Source organism: Pagrus major, chromosome 22 (assembly GCF_040436345.1).
Source record: "Pagrus major chromosome 22, Pma_NU_1.0".
In the NCBI taxonomy this organism is placed as follows: domain Eukaryota; kingdom Metazoa; phylum Chordata; class Actinopteri; order Spariformes; family Sparidae; genus Pagrus; species Pagrus major.
In genome coordinates, this window is record NC_133236.1 from 3,672,885 (window position 1) to 3,696,024 (window position 23,140).

The 23,140-nt window shown below is 41.0% G+C and overlaps 1 protein-coding gene across 1 annotated transcript; it reads left to right on the forward strand.

The window, feature by feature from the left end:
• Positions 1 to 10,890: 10,890 nt before the first annotated feature.
• On the forward strand, positions 10,891 to 16,235 carry LOC141018055 (uncharacterized). The gene is made up of 8 exons (XM_073492915.1): positions 10,891 to 10,985; positions 11,709 to 11,833; positions 12,085 to 12,450; positions 12,638 to 12,887; positions 12,983 to 13,206; positions 13,301 to 13,448; positions 15,141 to 15,250; positions 15,582 to 16,235. Exons 1-8 carry the CDS (start codon positions 10,898 to 10,900, stop codon positions 15,888 to 15,890), a joined length of 1,620 nt encoding a protein of 539 aa, XP_073349016.1. The 5' UTR covers positions 10,891 to 10,897; the 3' UTR covers positions 15,891 to 16,235.
• Positions 16,236 to 23,140: the final 6,905 nt, after the last annotated feature.

The following is a 23,140-nucleotide window of genomic DNA, read 5'->3' on the forward strand; positions in this document are numbered from 1 at the left end:
GCAAGATGTATTTGCGTGGATTCATGCTTCTCAACTTTGGCAGAAAGATGTTTCCAATCTCTTATTCCGTTTACCCATGCATTGTTGTAATACGGGGCATTTCGGTTGGCAAAAAGACAGCAAGGCTCACAGTAACAGCAGTCTAATTTGGGGGAATAGTACATCCAGCTGCGGGGAAGTTTCATCCCAACTTTAGTGGTAGAGGTGTAATAACTTTCCGAAAAACACAGATTGTCGTTATCAGTGGGAAATGGACCTTTGGGTCTGTATGGGCCCATCTTAAGGATATATCTTTTAATGTTGGCGTCCTGGATGTTTTCAACAAAATTGGCCCAATCAGTCAGAAAACACTCCAGAGGAGGGTTTTCATCATCCACGGTCTGCGTGTCACCTGTAGCATGAGGAGACCTGCTGCTTTCATTTCCAGTGTCCAGTGCGGGTGAGGAGGGGGCCTGCTGGTCAGGTACCAGGTCTGGCTCTACCCTGGAGCAGCTAGCAACTGCTGAGTCCCTAACATCACCGCGATACAGCCGAGAGAGAAAGAAGGGGATTTAAGCTAGGCGGCTGGGCTACTACAATAACAACCATCAACAGTTTACAACTAACTCACACATTGTGTATAGTGCAGTGATTGTTAGAATTGCTACCTGTAAATCTGGCTCCCTGACTGTGCTGGCAGTATTGGCGGGCCTGAATCGCTGCCAACAACAATGTCGGGTTCATCTCCAGGGGGACGAACAAAATATGTGTCCAGTTTTTGTAATTTGGCTTTTCCTTGCTCTCTTTTTTCCTTTTCTTTGCACTTTGCCCGCTGTTATGTTTATATGAACTGCCACTCATGTTAACTTCGTAGTAAAAATGCTCCACCTAGCTTGCACTCTGTTGACAAGTGACTGATGACGTTGGTGGACGGTTGATGACAATTTTGCCCAAAATACACTTGGAGACAATATCGGCGATCCACTTGTAAATTTGCACATCGTAAAGTGAAATGTGAGAGTGAAAATAAAGTCATACAGCACAACATTTTATTCAATATTTTACACCTACTACATCACTAAAGTCAGTCTTGTAAAGTTTCACTCAAGTTTAGTGTGGAGCATAAATCACATGCTTTAAACACAAGTGTATCACACACGGAATAAGAACTTATTCATCCATTTCAAGCAATAAACATAACTTATCTATTGGTCTTTCCAAAACACTAGTTTTAGTTTTCACAAAAGCACATCTAACAAGACCTTTTGCATCAGAAACTGCCTTTTCAACTTTTCCCATCACCCGTGAACTTCTTGGTGCACCGTCGTCCACTATAAGAACGACATGTCCTCCCTTCAGATTTTTCCTGATTTCAGTCCACTTCTGCCTCTCCTGCAGAAGCGGCAAGTACCCTGGTCCAGCGTTTCCAGAAGATGTCAGACAGGTATTGTACCTGTTTCCACCTCTTCCTGGCATACAAGTCCTCTTTCTGAAACACTCCAGGAGGCAGCACTGGTTGGCTTTTCAGAAGAAGTAAATGGTTAGGTGTGAGAGCCTCAATGTCATGTGGATCATTTGACACTCTTGTTATAGGTCTGCCATTTACAATAGCCTCGACTTCACAGAACAATGTGTGGAGACGTTCATCATCAAGAGGCTGCTGTTTCAGTATCTGGTTAAGAATTCTCCTCACAGAACGAATCTGCCTCTCCCAGATGCCTCCAAAATGTGAACCTGCTAGTGGGTTGAATATCCAAGTGATTCCTTTCTGCATGAGCATATTTGAGATTTTTGACTGATTCCAGCCTCTGATTGCTTCACGCATTTCTTTCTCTGCACCCACCAGATTCGTGCCATTATCTGACCTCATTATAGACACCTGGCCTCTCCTGGCTATAAATCGTCCAAAGGAATCAGTTTCGAGAGAATTAGCAACTTCTATATGAATTGCTCTGACTGTGAGACATGTGAACAAGACCCCATACCTCTTGACCATACTCCTCCCACACTTGACCTCAAAGGGTCCGAAATAGTCTATTCCTACACTAGTGAACGGAGGATTGTCTGGTATCAGGCGATCTTGTGGCAGATTTGCCATTCTCTGTTCACCAGGTTTTGCTGATATCTTTCTTGATCCTGCACGACAGGATCAAGCTTGATGATGTGACTTCTTCTCTTCAGCTTGTCACCTTTCTAAAGAGTCATCAGTTCATCACATAAGCCTTGCATTTGATACAGTTTGACAATTTCAATCTCTCCCAGTGCAATATCTTCAGTAGTGAGCAAAGATCCACTGATAGTTGTTTTGAACTTTTGCATCTGGTTTGCAACAATCTCAGTTTTCCTTTCATGACTCAGTCTCCCACTTGCTTGTAATGTGAGTAATTTGCGATGTACACTCAGTTTGTGGAGCAGTTGTTTCAACTTCATCATCCAGGAAACTGCTCTTGTTAATCTGTGCCATTCTGAATAATGACAAATGAGCTTGTTAAGTGTATTCTCATATGCATTTGTAGCATTCGCACTCACTGCAGCTTTAACTTCAACAACATCTTTCTGTATCTTCTTTGATATCAGGTGAAACTGGCCAGTGTTTCTCATCTTTCTTCAAAAAATCTGGCCCACCAGTCCAGTCCTGACACTTTATGAATGTGTCTGCATTCATGCCTCTGGATGCATGGTCGGCTGGATTCAGCTCAGAGTTCACATACATCCACTGACAGTGGATTTAATCAGTGTTTTAATGGAGACCCTTTTTGTTTTTAATGAGAAGGTAGGTGACAACTCCATAACCTTTCTCACTCGCGTCTGCAAAGTGGTGCATTTGTGCAGATGTGACTTTTCCAAAACCAACTGGTTTTAGACATCTGTCCAATGTGAAACCATGAAGTTTTGCAAGATCCAAAATCCACTTTTGTGACTTTTGAGCCAGGTCAGCAGGGATATCTTAATCCCAGGAGACTTTCCTGCCACACAGCTCCTGCAGGATCATTTTAGCTGGAAGGATGACAGGTGACAAAAACCCTAACGGGTCATATACAGGACTTACAAATGACAGGATGCCACGTCTAGTTTATGGTGTATTCTTTGCATTAATTCTGACCTTAAACATCTGACTCTGTACACCAGTTCACTCCAAGGACTCTTCCGTCAGGTAATGCATCATGATCAAGGTCCAAATCTTTAACCTCTTTTGCTCTTTCTGACTCAGGAATGGAGGCTAGAACAGTCCTGCTATTACTCATCCATTTTGTAAGATGAAATCCTCCACTCTCACACAGTGCTGTCAAGTCTCTGACCACATCAACTGCTTGCACTGCAAAAAAGGAATTTCAAGAAAGTAAAAAAAGCCTTGTATCAAGAAAATAAGTCTTATTTTTTTGCCCAAAAAGAATATTAATCTTGTCAAGCATGTTTTGATTAGAAAAAATATCTCATTTTAAGAAAGTGTGCCTTACTTTTTCTTGTTAAGATATACCAGCTAATTTTGAGCTAGAATGAACCAGAAACAGAGTATAAAAATGTTTTACAATAAAACCCAGTGCAGTGACAAGATTATTTGCCCTATTTTAAGAGTAAGACCATTTGCACAACTTCTCAATTTAAGAATGCCATGAAACAAGGACAATTAAAGGTTTATTATTATTATTATTATTATTATTATTATTATTATTATTATTTTCATTGCAGGGCAGAACCTGCTGCTTCATATCTAACATATTAAGATGACAGCAGACTGGTCTATACAACACACAACATAATACAAATAACCATGCTGAATGAAAACTGCATGGCCCATAAACAAAACAAAATGAAAAAATGGCAAAATGATATGACCCTTGACTCAATTGCATCCTGAATCACAAAAGAACATGCAGTATCCTGCAGCATCGGCATCTGACTGCTAATTGATTGTTCATCTGAAGAAGAAAGAATCATGAAACAACAAAATTAACGGTCAAGAAGCACAGTTTGTGGCAAACACATTAAACAGTGCGCCTTTTACAGTCCATCAGATGAGGCTCTGTGTAGCCCAAGCACATCTCCCAGATAATATTTTGTAGGGACATATGTCACATCCTTGTGAGTATAACTATAATATGGAGTGAAATCTACCAGATTATCAGATGCTATGAGTTCAGTTGCTTGTGCCATGTTTGGAATCTCTATTGTATATGCCATGTAATTTCCATCATAGCGAACAGTAGTATGCTGCTGCAACTCAAAACAATATAATGATGAGTTAATTACATAGATATTGCTCACAAGGGGTTCCGGTGACGTCACCATCCTGAATGGCAGCCTAAAGTAACAGCTCCCTCGCGAAAATAGTTATTTTGCCCCTTTAGACCGTCAAATACCAGATCTTCAGATATTACTTGAACAGACAAGAGGGGCAAGAATGGGGAAGACGCGTGCAAACAAAGAAATCACCGCCGCAGAAACTGCAAATGCAGAAAATTCGGAGAACAGCTCTCCTACGAAGGGACAAGATGGCGAAGCTAATGCTAACCCAGCTCTTTCAAGTGCCGCCGCAAGTCTGGCAGAAGTTTTGGAGGAGATTCGGGACTTCCGAAAAGACACAAAAGAACAACTGAACGATATTAAATCAGAGATTACCAGCGTTAACCAAAAAATAGCGGAGGCAGAGGTGCGAATTGAAAAAGTGGAAGACCGCGTTCAAAACCTGGAGCAGGTGCTGAATAAGGTGATAAAAGTCATGCACCAGCAAGAAAACAAGCTACTCGACCATGAAGGAAGATCCCGACGGGAGAATCTAAGGATATATAATGTTCCTGAAGGAGCCGAGGGATCGTCTATGATGGACTTTGTGGAAAAACTACTGCGGGACACGCTGGGGATAAACCCTACCGCGGAGCTCGACATCGAGAGGGCGCATCGGGCGCTGGCACCAAGACCCACCGGAGACAGGCAAGACAAACCGCGGTCAATAATAGTCAAATTCCTCCGCTATAAGGTTAAAGAAGAGATTCTACGCAGAGCTTGGGAAAAGAAGAAGGTTTTCCTGAACGGGAGGCTAATATACTTTGACCAGGATTACCCTCCAGCAGTCCTGCAGAAGAGGAAGGAATACGCAGAGGCGAAGCGGGTGTTAAAGCAGAAAAATATCCGCTTCCACACTCCGTTCCCGGCTAAACTACGAGTGTTTTATGAGGATGGAACACGTCTATATCAGACAGCGGAGGAGGCGACCACAGACATGAAGGACAGAGGGCTACCAGTCAGCGTGATTACACCGAAGGAGAGTCTGGCTGAGCAGCTGTCCCGCACCGCCTGGGAAGCAGCGGGAGGACCGATCCGGCGAGGGACAGGTGAGGAGCGAGAGAAAAACATCAGAGAGAGACTGCGAGCCTTCAGAAGACAGGTCACACCCTCTTCAGAGGAGTCATAAGTACTGACTGACTTCTAAAGGGAGGTAAAACTAAACAGAACTTAAAATATGCGGTGTTACGCCCACCTCAAAATATTTGCATATACCCCAGTTGGGTGAGAATATATATATATAAGCGAGGGATGCATAAGGACACACTTTCTGTGTAATGAACAGAGACCTTTTTCCTCCTCTCTCCAAGTGCCATGGTGAGGGCCCTCAGCCCACAGGTGGGAGAGGCTTTCCCTCACAGCTAGACGTTCTTTCTAGCTCAGCCCAGGGTCATCTATTAGAGACCCCAGCCTTGGAATCACAGTTCTATTTCTTTACCTGTTACCTATGTTTGATGTTCTTGTTTGTTCAGGGAGTAGATCTACTAAGTCCTACTTTGTTTATTTTGTTGACACACAGTGAATAAACATGGCTAGTGACAAAGTAAAATTTATTTCTTTTAATGTCAATGGGCTGTTAAACCCAATTAAACGTAGCAAAATCCTATCTAAAGTGAGAGCAGAACAAGCCCATATAGTCTACTTACAGGAGACCCACCTGACAGATAAGGAGCACGTAAAATTAAAGAGAATGGGCTTCACTAATTTGTTCTTTTCTTCATACAAATCAGGACATAGGAGAGGAGTTGCAATCCTCATTTCAAGCAAACTAAATTTTGAAAAAGTATACGAAATGGGTGATAAAGAGGGCAGATTTATTTTAGTAAAAGGAAAGATAGATGGGAATCCAATCACCCTTTTGAATGTTTATGCCCCCCCAGGGAGTGATATTAGTTTCTTCCAAAGAATCACTAATATTATGGTAATAGAAACAGAAGGCCTTCTGATTTGTGGAGGGGATTTAAATATACATTTACAGCCCAAGTTAGACTCGTCTAGTAGGAAAACTCACGATATGAAATCCCTATATAAGAAAGTAAATACACTTCTTGAGGAGGTAGGCTTAATCGACATATGGCGAGACCTTTTCCCTAACAGAAGGGATTACACTCACTATTCTGCTCCTCACTCTCTCTATACAAGGATAGATTATTTTATAACATTTGGCAAGGATAAAGATAAAATACATACTTGTGGAATTGGGACGATAGATCTAAGTGACCATGCACCAATATACTTATCCATTGATTTTAACCTACGGTTAAAAAATAATACATGGAAATTGAACTCAAGCCTGTTAAATGATCCATCCTTTAAGGCACAAATTGAATCAGAAATTAGTCTCTTCTTAGAGCTCAATGATACTGGAGAGGTCTCACCTCCCATATTATGGGATACTTTGAAGGCTGTACTAAGAGGGAAAATTATAGCAATATCCTCATTCAAGAAAAGAAATAGGAATAGAAAATTAGAGGACTTAAAAAACAAACTAAAGGAACTAGAAAGAAAACATAAAATGGATTTGGCACAGGATACACTAGGAGAAATTAAAAACATCAGGAACGAAATTAATAATCTAGCCACACAAGAAATCAAGAAAAATTTAATGTTTCTGAAACAGAGACACTATGAAAGTGGCTCTAAATCTACGAAAATACTAGCGTGGAAACTGAAAAAAAAGATAGCGGAAAATACAATTCATAAAATTAGGGACCCAAGAACAAAAGTGATAAAAAATAAATTAAATGAAATTCAGGAAGCTTTCGAAGTATTTTATAAAACCCTATATTCCGAAGTCCCTGGTGGGACTGTAACTCAGATTGACAGCTTCCTGAATTCCCTAGACCTACCCACTCTAGATGAAGAACAAAATCAAACAATGATAGCGGACATAACTGAAGAAGAATTAAAAGCTGCAATTAGTAGGCTTAAATTAAGCAAGTCACCAGGATCTGATGGTTACACGGCAGAGTGGTATAAAGAATTTAAAAAAGAACTAATACCCGTTCTACTTCCCACATTGAACTGGGCTTTGAAAAAGGCACAAATGCCACCCAGCTGGAAGGAGGCAATAATTTCAGCCATACCAAAAGAAGGCAAGGATAAAATGGAGTGTGGATCTTTTAGGCCAATTTCTGTTCTTAATGTGGACTATAAACTTTTTACGTCTATCATGGCCAAACGATTGGAAGAGTTTCTACCAACATTGATACATAACGATCAGACAGGTTTCATACATCAACGCCAAACACAAGACAATATACGGAAGACACTACATATTATGGACCATATACAAAAAAATAAAATTAAAGCAATTGTGATAAGCGTAGACGCTGAAAAAGCCTTTGATTCCGTCAATTGGAATTTTCTCTACAGGGTATTATATAAATTCGGCTTCCATGATACGACTATTAAAACTATACAGGCACTATATAACAATCCTACCGCTAGGATTAAAGTCAATGGATGTTTATCTAACAGTTTTACCCTAGAAAGGGGCACCAGACAGGGTTGTGCATGGTCACCATTACTCTTCGCATTATATTTGGAACCATTAGCTCAATTCATTAGACAAAACGAAGACATCAAGGGAATCACTATTAAAGGGAGGGAATATAAATTGGCCTGCTACGCGGATGACATTTTGGTCTACCTTGGACACCCAACATACTCTTTACCTAAATTGATGCAATCATTTGAACAGTACGGCCAATTATCAGGGTACAAAATCAATATAGGTAAAACCCAGCTACTTTCATATAATTATAGCCCACCAGAAGAAATAAAAGGTAGTTACCCCCTGGCATGGCAAACAGAGTCTTTTAAATACCTAGGCATCAACCTACCAAAAGATCTTACAAAATTATTTGAACAGAATTATCTACCCATACATAAAAAAATAAAGGACGACATAGCAAGATGGAATTTAATTCCCTTCTTTAGCCTTAGCTCCAGAATTGACTCTATCAAAATGAATATATTGCCAAGATTTTTATATTTATTTCAAACCCTGCCAATAGAGATTAACCAAAATCAATTTAATGAGTGGGACAAGATGTTATCTAGGTATATATGGCAAGGTAAAAGACCAAGGGTTCGCCTAAAAACTTTACAGCTGGCTAAGCAAAAGGGAGGATGGGGCTTGCCTTGTTTCAGATATTATTATTTTGCAGCGCAGATGAGAGCAGTGATATGCTGGTGTAACCCGTCATACACTGCCCAATGGAAAAACCTTGAGGAAAAAATGTTGTCCATTCCCATTCAGGCAATTTTAGCTGATAATAATTTACAAACCCATATAAATAACATTGATAACCCATGGGTGAAATGGACCCTTAAAACATGGAAAACTATCATAAAGAAATATAAACTCGAGACCAATATTACAGCTCTTAAATGGTGTGCTTACGAGTCAGAGTTTACACCTAATAAACTGGACTCTAGATTCAAGGACTGGATAGCTAAGGGTATAACAGTCCTATGTAGTATAATGAAAGATGGAAAATTGGTCAGTTTTGAAACGCTTAAAAGGACACATTTATTAGAAAAACAAGACTTCTATCGATACCTGCAGTTACGACATTATGTTGATACGAAGATGAAAAATGTAACAAAGACAAACACACGTTTGATTGAATTGTTTATAAAAAGCTATAATTCAGAAACTAATGATAGAATTGTTTCATGTCTGTATAAGGGTCTATTGGATTTGAAATCACACTCAACTTCATATATTAAAATAAAATGGGAGAAGGAAGGAGGGATAAATATATCTGAGGAAGAATGGACGGCAATATGGAGGTATCAATGGATGTGTACCAGCTCGCAAAAGTGGAGGGAGTTCGGCTGGAAGAGCCTAATTAGGTACTTTATAACACCCTCCCAGAAGTCTCACTATGATAATAACTCTCCTGTCTGCTGGAGGAACTGTGGAAATCAAAGTGCAAACCACTACCATATTTTTTGGGACTGCTCTGTCTTGAGGGACTACTGGAGAGAAATACACAACGCCCTACAGGATATCTTCAAATGTGAAATACCCCTTGAGAGTAAGACTATGTTTTTTGGACACATACCTCAGGAATGGCCGAAAAGAGATAAACACTTAGTAAATATTTTGCTGGTGGCCTGTAAAAAGAGTATTACCAGAAAATGGTTATCAACAGAGAGCCCAACCATAAATATATGGATGGATATCACAATGGACATTTATAAAATGGAAAAGATAACAGCTTTTGTTAATCACAAATTGGAGAAATTTACATCATACTGGGATAACTGGGTCAAATATGTCACGCCTCATAGGCCGGATTTTATTTTCACAAACCAGTAGCTATGATGTATGAGAAAGATCACTCCCTACCAGTACATAGTTTTTTTTTGTTTGTTTGTTTCAATTGTTGTTGTTATGGTTGTACGTTTTTCTTCTCATAACTTGGATATAAACTAAAATACTATTTCGGCATTTAGGGCAGACAACAGATGCAAGAAGTCAGAAGCTCACATGATGTATATGCTGTGAATGTCTGTTTCTGAATGTCAATAAAAAATAAATTACAAAAAAAAAAAAGATATTGCTCACAAGTCCAAACTCAGGTAAATCATTGGAATTAACAGCAGTTACAAGTAATGTCTTCTCCCGTATATATTTATTATCATTTAGATTAATCCATTTTACAGACACTGCATTGTCTATGTCATCAGTTCCAAGGAAAGCCCTTGTTTTTTCTTTCAAATACGACATGTTGCGTATTTCTGAAGTTGGTCCCAACGCACACTCGTTAAAAAAAGTTGGGTGTTCAGAATAACTTACATTCTGACAACATTCATACATTTGATTATGCCTTATTAAAGACTTGCAAAGTATTAAAGTATTAAGTCTTTTCAACTTGCTAATTGTCTGTAGACCAATGACAGGAGCAAACAAAATTTTAACAATTTCTATGAGTTCAAGAATTATTTTGTAGTATTCAGTATCTTTAGCTGTATCAATAAGAAATGGCAATATCTTTAGTAGAACAATCATTTGGCCTGAGGATTGCTTCAATTTATTATCACTTGAAGCTAATGTGCTGTAAGCTATAGGGCTTGGTTTGTCTTTGACATCAAGTGGAGTAGGGAAATCCAGTTAATGCAGTATTGAGAACATCCAAGTCTAGTTGACCTAAAAGAACTAACTGTTTTAACACACACTTTATTTCTAATGGAGCAATGCCTTCAAGAAATCATTTCCCCCGTTTTTAGCCTGAGTTAACTAGCTGGAGTCCGACCTGCGTTTGCCCCTGCTCTGTCTGAACCGTCTGAACCATGACCTGGTGATACGTCCTGGTTATTGCTCACACCATAATTCAGTGTCTTATGACGGCAGAAACGACTTGCCATTTATCAATTATCACATGAGTGTGCCTCGATTTTAATAATTATAAAGTAATATAAACTTATTTAGATGAATATAATTTGTATAAATGCAAAATAAACTCATTTAGGCTGAGTGCCCACCCCCGCTCCCTCTTGGAAGATGGTACAATCCACCCTGTCGCGCTTTTCTTTTTTTTTTTTCTCCGCTTGGAGTCCGTTGCAATTTGAATTAGGCCTACACAGCAGCTATTCCGGAGGTCACCTGCTGCTGCTCGAAATGTATTATTCTCAAACATCGATTGTGGATGGATATCAGAGTCAAAAGATGGACAAACTGGACGAGGTTGCAATTGCCACACTCAGAGGTATGCTACAGGGGTTACTTTTATGTTGTGCTGGCGTTGTTTACCTATCTTAACGATTTGTGGATTTGCTAATGGGCTAAAGTTTAGCAGCTTATCTACATCAAAAAACCGGCTGGTGTTGCATTATGATTCCCATCTAGAAATAGGTTAAGTCTAATTAAGCTTTGGGTCCATGTTGTTAATATTAGGGGCTGTAAATGCTGAAAAATGCCTGGTTGTAAAATGTTAAGGGTTAATTGATTAAGCAGTGCACATGCCCAGGCAGGAGCCGGAGCCGTTGGAGCTCTTTTGCGCGCACAGGACCCCGTTCAAGTCTTGCCACTGACTTGGTGTTTGTTACCTTGGCAACCCCCTCCCCCTCTCCCCCCCGCACAATAAGTACAAGGCGCCTGAGTTTAATCTGTATGCTAACGCATTTGTTTAAAGGTGCCATTTGTGGTGCCAATTGTCTATCAAGCTTTACAATATTAACTGACATGAAATGTGAATGCATTTTATCTAGCAAGGCTCTATTGTCACTCTTACTGTAGTTTGCATGGCTTCAATATATGTACCGGTAATTTATAGATGCTGTCAAATTCACTCACTGCTCTTGAAGTAAAAATAGGAAAAATGTGTAAAATGTCCAAACAGTGCTTATTGTACAAGGGGTGTTGGCAAAATGTCCTCACCTGCTATGTTAAAATCTGAGGGAATTCAATGATAACCTGTTCTATATTCCAGCTGCTAATATTGGAGAAGACTTACTCCACTCGCTTTCCCGAGACGACATCAAAGACCTCTTTCCTGGTCCTGAAAATTTCTTGAGGCGGCGGGCTATATGGCTTGTTGTAAATAAAGATGAAAAGGTCAGGTTTGTCTTTCACAGTACAACAGAACTGTTTAACAGTACAACATTTTTCCAATATCACAGTTTAAATCTGGTTCATATACATAAATATGTCATTTGTTTAGACATTTCTGCTTTGAGTCCATTTCAACAGTGGATATAAAATAAAAAAGTGCTTTTTTAATCCCCAAAATGATAATGCTTGAACTAACAAGTAAGAACATACTATGACAAAGTTACTCAATAAATGTTTGTGTCAATGTGTTTTAGGTGGATACTGTTCCCGAAATTCAGCAATCACCCCCCACTGGAGGCAGTGACCTTTCAAAAGAGGAGGCCAATACTTCTAAATTTGTGACTATGTCAAACCCAGAATACATAGTCTTCACAGACAGTGAGCTTGAACAGGTGCGACGCTCCTACTTTGAACAGAAACGGCTGGGGACCGAGCACAATGTGACCCTATCCAAGGAGCTCTTCTGCCGACTCATAAGAAACACTATGACTAACATGATCTCCATCGCAAGAGCCACAGAGGACTCCAGATACCCCACCAAACATGAGGTGAATGCCATGGCAAAGCGACTGATGGATTACTATCCAATGATAAAAGACAGGTCATCAAACAATGAGTGGGTGAGTAGATTTTGTCACTTTTGCTTGTTGCTGGTATGATGTTAATACTGAGATTTCTGTTCATACAGTGCTAAATCGTGACAGAAAGTTCAAATGGAGCAAGACATTGCCGAAAGATATAATTAGAATATAAGAAAGTTTGAGCCTATTGTCATTTTTTTTAATGTTAACTATATATGCCTCACAGGAGCATGTTGCCAAAAAGCTCATGAAGAGACTCTCAAATGTCAGAAGTCCAAAGAAGGCCAAAGGTCCTCCTTCCAAGAAACCACGACAAGAAGTCAGTTCAGACGTTGCAACTACTGACTATGATGGAGATTCCAGTACATCCACCATTATTCTGGAACGGTCACCTGTTAACACCATGGGCATCCCAGTAGATCTGTCACCTAGAACCAGCACCCCAGCGCAGAACCGGAACAGCAGTGATGAAGAATGTATGTATCTTATTACATTTAATTTGTCAGTTTTACTTGTTAGTTTGGAAATCTCGTGTCCCCTTTCCACCATAACGTTCCTGTAATGTCTTCAGCTTGTTCAGTTGACATCATGGACAGCCAGAAAATCCAAGCAAGACACTACAAGACCCTCCAAGAAATGTACAAGTCCAAAAAGCCAAACAAAGCTGCGGTAACTCATTTGCTGAACATGGAATTTGAGTCTCGAAGACGCTTCATCACCTCTGATGTTTTAAAGGAGCAAGACAGAGCAACAAAGATTCTAGAGGCTTACCCTTGTTTCAGAGAACTGGATCATGTAAGTAATGTTGTTGGGTTTTTTTTTTTTTGAAGAAGTCATCAGAATGTACTTTTTTTCAGTTTTTTTTTCTTTATCAGAATCTATTTTTCAGGTGCTGGATGAGCTGCAGCGAATCATCCAACCGACCAACTCCCAGTACATATCAGAGATGCAGAACAGATGGAAAACCTTCTATTCAAAGGTCCAGTTTTATGGAGTTATGAAGAAGGCCATGAAGCCTCCTAAAACTTTGAATGGAGGTGAAGTCACAATACATTGACTTGTTCATTTTATATAATAATTAGAGATAGACCGATATGGTTTTTTCAGGGCCGATACCGATACCGATTATTAGTAGTCAAGGAGGCCGATAACCGATATTTGGAGCCGATATTCATTTGCAGTAAAAGGGAAAATATTGGCCTTGATGCAGTTATATTATGTCTTAAGTCTTGAACAGCAATATCCTGCTCCTCTCTACAAGAAACTGTCAAAGACAGCTTCAGGACACACTTCATCTAACAATATGTCATTTTCTGCTGCTTGGGATCTCAATCAACACAAAAAAAAGGTAGAGTAAAATAACTTGGTAGTTAAACAGCCATTATTGCCCTACAGTTTTCTCTCAGACAGACGGTGCTTTGCTGTCAGTTTCTGCAGCTTCTCATGTGGCACACACACACACACACACACACACACACACACACTTCTTTATTAATTAACTTTTAACTTTAGTTTTCTTAATTCTCTAGCCATCCCCTCAACGTGCTTCCCTGCAGTAAAACTAACTGAATTTTACTCACACACACACACTTCTTACTTTGATCACTGACTATTTCCCTATCAATATTATCAGCATCCTTGTTTCAAGTGATTAAACCGTTAAAAACACTAAATAGCCTGCAGCATCTTCTCTTTAATAATCAGTGTTTATCATAGGAACAGACAGCTGCCGCTAACGTATTGGGCCTCAGAGTAACGTCGTGAGTTGTAGAGTTTCGCTACAGTCTGCTGAGCGTCCAGAGCCAGGAGGAGAAAGCGGACCGGTGGGGCTACCGGCGGGCTACGTTACTATCACGGACTATTTCCATATCGATATTATCAGCAACCTTGTTTCGAGTGATTAACAAGCACGTCTGGAGGGACTGCGAGCGGAGAGGAGAAAAAGTTTTGCCGAACGGAACCGGCGCTGTTCCTGGGGGCTCGGTTTCGAAGGTAAGTTAAGGCAGCAGACTCTCCTGAAATTGTAATTAACATCCCAGTCCTCTACACTCAACTAGTAACATGACTGTGAGCCCATTAACGTTATATAAACATAAGCGGCAGCTCTGCTCGCTCGCAGTCCCTCCAGACGTGCGTGTTAATCACTCGAAACAAGGTTGCTGATAATATCGATATGGAAATAGTCCGTGATAGTAGAAGTCTGTGTGTGTGAGAGAGAGAGAGTAAAAACCTAATGAACTCAATTCAGTCCAGTTTTGTTGCAGGGAAGCACGTTGAGGTGAAGGCTGATTAGCATTAGCGTAACGTTAGCCCACCGGTCCGCTTGGCTCTACACGCTCAGCAGACTGTAGCGAAACTCTACAACTCACGTGAGCACTGTGCATGCACAGCTTTCACTGCTGATTGGCTGTTACCTGTGCGTGTAACCAGAGCTTGTAACCACTCAGATGGTGCTGTGGGTGGGACAATGCTGGAGACAGAGTAGCGACAGCAGACAGAGAGGTGCGGCTGCATCAGAGCCAAAATAACCCAGTTTTAAATTGATCTCTTATCGGCCGTCGGATTAAAAAAAAGGCCGATGCCGATATGCGTCAAAATGCCGAATATCGGCGCCGATAATCGGCCCGGCCGATAATCAGTCTATCCCTAATAATAATGTCTCGTAATTATTTGTTATGTTAAAGTTATTTATGGTACCACCTTGTATTGTCCCTTTTCCATTAAACCAGTGGAGCATATCACAGCTGTCTTCAGAGCCATGCCACTGCTCTTTCCGTCCAGCACTTTGCCACCGAAGAAACTGGGCTCAAGCAGCGAGGCTCTTTTCCATGTCCTAGCGGTGAGATTTACAGACTTACTGAAACATTTCATAATATATGTTACAGTTTTTCAGGCATACATTTTATATTAGGTTTAGTTACTTTGAGATAAACTTTTATCATTTCAAAAGCTCCAAAGGGGAAGTGTTTTCCATAGTGTACTTAATGTAGTACTAACATCATTGGAACTAGCTGTGCATTCAGCATTTGCAGTGGGCTTAATGCTGAGGGGTTACTGTGACTGTTTGTTTTAAAGTACAATATGATTTCACTAATGTCCTAGTCCAGGTCTTAAGTTTATGTTACTTGCAATGTTTTTTCTAATCTTCTTGATTTATTTGTGTCATCTAGACTTCTGAGGATCCTAATGGTTTCATGCAGCAGCGACCCCTGTCTTCTCCGGTTCTGCTCGTTTCTGAGGACAACTGTATGATCGCCATCGGAAAAACACCTGTGACCACCTTCACCATAGACAGACTTAATGAGGGACTTCTCTACGTCATGGCATATTACTATGCCCTGCACATGACCTACCCCAAGTGCATTTCTACACTACTGTCAGTACTGCAGACAGAGGTACTTCAAGATTCAATTCATGAGCAGGATTTGACCCCTCACGACAAAAAAACGATGGGTGAGTGGAAGTCATTCAGTGAGTGAGTCCCTTTGTCCATCACTCTGCCCCACTCTTCCTGTTGTAAGTATTTCAAAGAAAGATGATGTTCTGTTTAAAAAAAAAGTTCATCACAGTTAGACACATTTGTTGGTGAGATTGAAAACCTTTCCTGTGGGATAATATGCTGCAAAGCAGCTGCAACATGGTGTTTATTGCTGTAGTATGCTGCTACAATAACTGATGGGTTTTTTTGATAGTGAGGTTCAAATCAAAACTGGCTTTTCAATCTGTTAGATTATGATAGCTCTGGAATGTGGAAGTTGTCCTTTTTTGGATGTTGAGTTGAGCAATTGTATTGCAAAGTTAATAAAAAAATATTAAATGAGAAAGTTTTGGTGTCTTGATTTAAGACAACATCACTTATATTTGTTATGCTGTTTTAAGAAATGATGTCTTATTTTAACTACTTTTATGCTCATTATCAATCCCAGATTAAGGTGTCAATTCTTAAATTTAATTTATTCAAGAGACTTAAATTCTAATTTTAAGTAACTTAATCTTAAATTAGTGTTTTTTTCTCATTTTAGTCTTTCAGAGCCAAGAATTTTGGGCTTATTTTAAGAAATCTTGTCAAGCGAAAAAAGCTTACCCCATTGGCAGATTTTTTTGCTTGATATAGGATGATTTGATTGAATATAAGAATTTTTTGCTTCTTTCTAGAAGGGCTGTTTTTGCAGTGTGGGTTTCATCTGACACTGACAAAAGGCAGTCATCTACATAAAAATTGTGCATGCTTTAACTGCAGCAGGTGCCATTTTGTCCTTAGCATCCTCAGCTGTCTTCCTTAATGCAAAGTTGGCACCGCTGGGAGAGGATGTCGCCCCAAACAAGTGCACAACCATTTTGTATTCTTTCAAGGGCTCATTCAGGTTTCCATTCGGCCACCAGAGGAATCGCAGGAGGTCTTGATCCTCTGGTGGTACTTTCACTTGATGATACATTGCCTCTATGTCTGACATTAAACCAATGTGGTCATGTCTGAATCTTGTTAACACTCCTATTAGTGTATTTGTTAAATCTGGTCCTTGTAAAAGTTCTGTATTCAATGACTTGCCCTGATGATGCTGCAAATTCAAAAACTTCGCAAAGTTTCCCTTTTTGGGGGTGATATACCCCATGATTAGGTATGTACCACACACTATCATTTTCAGACACAGTCTCTTCTTTTGGTACTTCCACTGCATACTCTTTACTGATCAGGTCAGACATGAATCTCTGATACTCTTTATGAAAGTCTTTGTTTTTGACAAGTTTCCTTTCCAGGTTTTCTGCTCTCTGGAATTGTTGTGCCCCGGTGGCACAACAATTTCCACTAGAGTTGTGTGTTGTTTCACAAGTTGTCATGTTTTCTGTGGTGCTTTTCTCACTGCTCTTAACAGCTTCATTATCATCTTCCCTTGTGACATGAAGCATGTGTAGGAACACATGTCCATCGCCTCTGCATTCCATTGAGGTTCTGTTCTTGCATTAATTACTCCTCTCATCTGCAAGCTGACTGTTTTCAGGAAAGAGACGCCATGAAGTCTCTCACCTCTTCACCTGACTTGTTTTGCTTTCAATGAAACCGTCAGATGGACGCTTCACAGGAGAACCCCTCTTCTTTATTTACAGCTTTGGATAACCATTTGTCCTCTTCCCCCACTCAAGATATTGACACTCCTTTCTCTCAGGTCGGTTGAGTTCATCATCAAATGAATCCACTACAGAGTAAAAGTACTCTGGGCCTCTTCTCTGTTTTCCAGCCCTCCTGCCCTAATGGTTTACGACTACGCTTCTCTTATCACACATTCCAACCTATAATGGTTTCTGCACTCATCCCGATTTCAAGCAAGTTCTAAAATACCATTAAACCAGGAACTCATCCTCTTAATTTTAACAGATTAGGAAACAGTAAAAGAATTTCATAAAACTGATCTTTTTCCCGTTTCTCTACGATTAAGATTGACTGAGATCAAGTTTTAATGTTTAATCTGTCCTGTGTTCGGTGGAACCACAGCACCTCCTGATGACGAGCTATTTAAGAAATATTCTGTTTAATATGTTTATTGTTATCGCCAGTAAATGTCTCTGATATGTTTTTGTTTTAACAAGTATTAGGCTAGAACTAGGAGAAATATGTATAAGTGATCAATTCTACCAGTTCTACCTACGGTATATTCAAGTGTGTTTTCTTTTACGTTTTAATCAAGTTTTAATTCCTTTTGAATGTTAGTGATTTTAATCATGTCATAAACCTTTTCATGATAGACAAAGTACATCTATTGAGCCATGGTGAGATTCTGTGAAAGGTGAAGCACGGTGTTGAAACGTTTAAAACTATAAGTTTAGTTTTAGTGAGTTCCTGTTAATTTTCACACTATCTACTCGGAGACAAAAAGTCGGCAGTCCTGCCCCCAGGCACGCCCGCCATTTGGAGACAACAAAACTAAGAGACATCACTTGTCTCGAGTTAGTCTAGGTTTTTTTTGTTTCACTCTTACTCTTGTAATTTATTTTGGAAACTCTCGTCTTTAATTTTTCCGCTCCTTACTTTTACTTTGAAACACGCTTCAAGGCAGCGATCTCAGCAGAAGTGCTCGCGCGTTGATTTTTCTCACTTTTATATTTTTCGCAGTATCTTTTATTAAGTTTGTACCAGAACGAAGTTCTGTTTTAATTTGTTTTATACAGTTAAGTATTGTAACCTGATTTAGAGGAAGTGAACTTAATTTAGATTATCTTGCATTAACTAACAACGGAAGATCCGCCTGATCAACGTATCATCCTCAGTTATTTTATTCAAGAAGTTAGATTTAGTTTACAAAGTCAGAGCCTGAGAACCACTCGAAGCAACGAAGAAGAACATCTTTATCAAAATCATCATCACGACACTACAGCAACTTGCTGTGTCTGAAACCGTGCAAGCGGTTTCCAACAAAAGACAGACTCGTTGACAAGCGGTACTGGACCAGCTGCCCTCTTCCTAAGACATCGGACCGAGGTGTCCAACCAGCTGATACCGGACGAGCTGACCCCCACCATTGAACCGGGACTGCCAGCTAGAGTCGCAAATCACCTGAGGGAACCCGCCGCCGCGGACTCAACCACTCTGCTAAGAAAGTAGACTTTCCATCGCTCATCACAGCTGGATTCACACATGATACATGAGATGGTGTCTATGGCTCTGATTCATATCTTTTAGTTTAAGAGAAAGTCGGTTAGGATTTTGGTAGTATTAAAATTACTCCCGTAATATTTAAATGCTTCAACCTAACTCGTGATCTCACCATCAGCCCGTATTCCACTAATAACCCATTACTTAGTTATTCCATATTTCCTGTTACCTGTTGTTATTCATTTAAATTGCCATTTCATTTATTTAATCTGAATTATTTAGTCAATAAACATATTTAACCGTATGTCATTGTCTGTGCAGGTTTGTTTTTAATGTGGAGAACCGATGGATCTGTGTAGAAGTCACTACTTCATTTATGAGATTGAATAAATTGATCTGAAATTGATTAGAATTGATACAAGTTAAACTTGTCCAGTCGAATTTGATTAATTACCTCCGGATTATTCAAATAGACGAACAACGGAGGTGGTGCCCCATTTACGAGTGCTTTATTAATCACCAGTGATTAATAAATTACATTTATTATTAGTGTATCTCCTACATTCTGCAAAGGAAGCACAGGGCAGAGTCAGGAAACACACAGTTGCAGGTAGGAACAGTCATATTTTTGCCGGGAGTTTGGTCCGACGTCACCCATGTACCCCTTTGTGTGTTACCCCAATAAGGCTCCCCCTTGCTACAGGTGAACCCGGAACTTAGAAATAGAACTGATATAAAACAATGCAGGAAATTCTAACTTTTTTTTTTTTAGATAATATTAGCATTGACCAGGTTTTGAGAATGTTCACCATAATTAATTAGGAAAATAAATAAATTATGACAATAATGAATGATCAGATGAATAAAACAAAGTAATCATTGACCCAGCTACATACTCCCCCCTGAACTCCTAAAAAACAGCTCCAGTACAGGATAATAGCTGGCTTAAGGGTAATCTCAACATAGTCAGTTATCACTCTCAAATTTACATTACTACACGCAACATGAATGTCTCCCAACTAGCAGGGAAAGTAACATGAAGAAGCTGGCCAGACTTCTTTAATGTACTCTTGCTTAGGAAAGTGCCTTATACACAATCCCCTGTAGCTGACTAGATAACTATAACCCAAACTGTATGTTTACACAAAAAAAGCACATCAATGTTGAACTTAGAATTGTCCCTGAGACATAACAAACTATGAAACTATGCCATTTGGCTGTGTGTTTTTCTGTGTCATGTTCTGTATCAGTCTGTTAACTGGCCTTATAATCCTGCCTACTCTTGTCCTAATATGGCCCACTGAGTCACTTGGTGGCAGTCCATCAGGTTTTAAGGCTAGTTTAGTAGTTTCTCCCTTGGCTGTTTGACTCTTTGGTTGACCATCGCCTGATCCTGATTGTACACTATTTCGCCTAGTCTCTGCCACATTGCTGCTTGCTTTACTGCTGCTGTCCATGTCTGTTTCAATGGGAAGATCTGACGCAGCACTGACGCTCTCCCCGTCAGTCTCAGTGCTGACACCGTCGCTTATCTGTGACACCCGAGAGGGTGATACAGGATTACCAAGGGGCCGTTGAGGGGAATCAAAGGGCACAGGCTCAGTTTCTGGGGGGCCTTCAGGAGCAGCAGACTCAGCTACCCAACTGGCAGTGCGATCTGACCGGTCAACCTCCGACTCAGTCAACAGGAGTCTCCTGTGTTCTTTACTTGTTTCTGAGCCACTGTCAAAGGTTGACTCAACTTCATGCTCCACTTCCACTGGTAAGAAGTTAGCTTGCAACAGCATATTTCTGTGGACAACCCTCTCTTGACTGGTGGTGAGATTTTTAATGTGGTAAGTATGGCACCTTAGGTCTTTGGAAACAACTGTGTAGAGTTTAGACTCCTACCTGTCAGCCAACTTCCTGCGTCCGCGTCCACCCTTATCTGCCAAGAGAACCTGATCCCCTTCTTCAATATCTGTGCCCTTAACCCCTTTGTTATACAGGTCTGCCTGTCGTTGTTGGCTGGGATTGGCATTGACCTGGGCCAGTGCGAGGGCTTCCTTGAGGTCATCTCTCATCCTTTTGACATAACTGTCATAGTGATGTCATTATCTCTCTCCACATTGCAGAAGATCACATCTACTGACAGTCTGGGAATGCGTCCATACATCAGGTAAAAGGGAGCATAGCCAGTCGACTCATGAGCTGTACAGTTATATGCAAAGGTCAGCATTTGTAGCATCTGCGGCCATCTTTGTTTATCTCTGGGGGGTAAAGTCCGGATCATATTCCCCAAGGTTCGGTTGAATCTCTCAGTGTGGCCGTTCCCCATGGGATGGTAAGGGGTTGTCCTTGACTTTTTTACACCGGCAACCTGCAACAGCTCCTGAATCAACTGGCTTTCAAAATTTGCACCCTGGTCTGAATGGATCCTTTGAGGGAATCCATAGACACAAAAGTACTTATCCCACAACTGACGTGCGACATGCTTTGCTGACTGGTCAGAGCACTTGAAGGCGTGGGCCATTTTAGTGAAGTGGACTGTTGCCACTAATACATCCACACTCCTTCCTTTAGCATCCTCTGCAGACCAGAAATCCAGACAGACTAGTTCCTAGGGGCTTGTGGTCTTAATACTTTCAAGCTTGGCTCTTCCTTCAGGTTCCAAGGTCTTACTGACAACACAACGCTTGCAAGTCTTGACGTACTCTCTGACATCACGCTCCATATCAGCCCAAAAGAACCTCTGCCGTACCAGATACAAAGTCCTGCTCTGACCTTGATGGCCAGCATCATCGTGAACGCCTCGCAGAACACCGCTGACCAAAGAGGTGGGTACCATGTACTGATGGCACTTCCTCCTAGTTACTGTATCCTTACACACTCGGTATAAGATACCATCAAGCATTTTCAACCTATGCCACTGTTTCAAAGTTTTAAGCACCCTTATTGACAATCCGGCTCGCTCTCTCCTTGAAGACCGCCTTGCACGGGTGACAAACGAATGACCTGCGACAGTGTGGCATCATTTCTCTGTTGATCCTGGAGCTCCTGGAGTGAGAAGACAGGCAGGGTGCTTTCGCCTGGTGGGATGAGTTGCTCCAGATCCTGCGCAAGACAAGCGACCACCCTTTGTTTGGACCCCTGATCCCACTCAACATGTCCTGCCAACACTGCAGACACCTCAACATCAGTCATAGAGCAGCATTCGAAACTCTCGAAGTGGGTGTTCGACGCTCTGGTGGTTGGCGTCAGCCCTGAACACTTCTTGAACAACACCCTCTCGAACTTGTTGAGACTCCTCCAAAAGCTCGGCATATGGCTCCTTTATGAGCCTTTGGCTGACACGGGTTTGAACGAATGGCTGCCTGCTCAGAGCATCAGCGACGATGTTCTTGCTACCAGGTATGTATGTGATGCTGAAATTATATGGCGGTAACTTGGCTACCCACCTTTGCTCACACGCATCGAGTTTGGGTTTTGTGAGGATAATCAGTGGATTATTGTCTGTCCAAACAGTAAAGGTGTGCCCTTTCAGCCAATAGCTAAATTTGTCGCAGACGGACCACTTCAATGCCAAGAACTCTAGGCGGTGCGCAGGATAGTTGCACTGAGCGCGGGTCAGTGCTTTGCTGGCAAAGGCAATAGGACGTGCCTTGCTGTCGCCATCCTGGAGCTGAGTTAACACAGCGCCTAAGCCATCCTGGGAGGCATCAGTACAAAGAATGAATGGTTGGTTGAAATCAGGGTGTGCCAGTACGACAGACTCCAGGAGTGCAGCTTTCAGACGTTCAAATGAGTTGTGGTGCTCCTCTCTCCAGTCACTGGGGTGCAGTTTCCTGAACGCAGCAGCGCCTCTTGCATTCCCTCTCTTTCCTTTTGGTGCTGCAGTCAGTGCAAACAGGTTTGGCTATGCGGGAACAATCAGGAATGAACTGCTGATGATGATCATACCCAAGAATGACTTGATCTTTCTTTGGGACGGTGTAGCGCCATCTTCCATCATAAGATCAGACTCAGACATGGAGGCGATTGCCTTGACCTTATCTGGGTCGGTCGACACACTGTTTTCATCCACAATATGACCCAAGAATTTCACGCTCCTCCTCAGTAGGTGACATTTTTTTAGGGGCCAGCTTTAGTCCATGAACACGA

Bases quoted from the DNA above. Each gene is read 5' to 3' on its own strand.
- LOC141018055 (XM_073492915.1), top strand. From the start codon at position 10,898: ATGTATTATTCTCAAACATCGATTGTGGATGGATATCAGAGTCAAAAG. The intron at 11,834-12,084 runs GTCAGGTTTGTC...AATGTGTTTTAG, and splicing joins TTGTAAATAAAGATGAAAAG to GTGGATACTGTTCCCGAAAT. The intron at 15,251-15,581 runs GTGAGATTTACA...TGTGTCATCTAG, and splicing joins CTCTTTTCCATGTCCTAGCG to ACTTCTGAGGATCCTAATGG.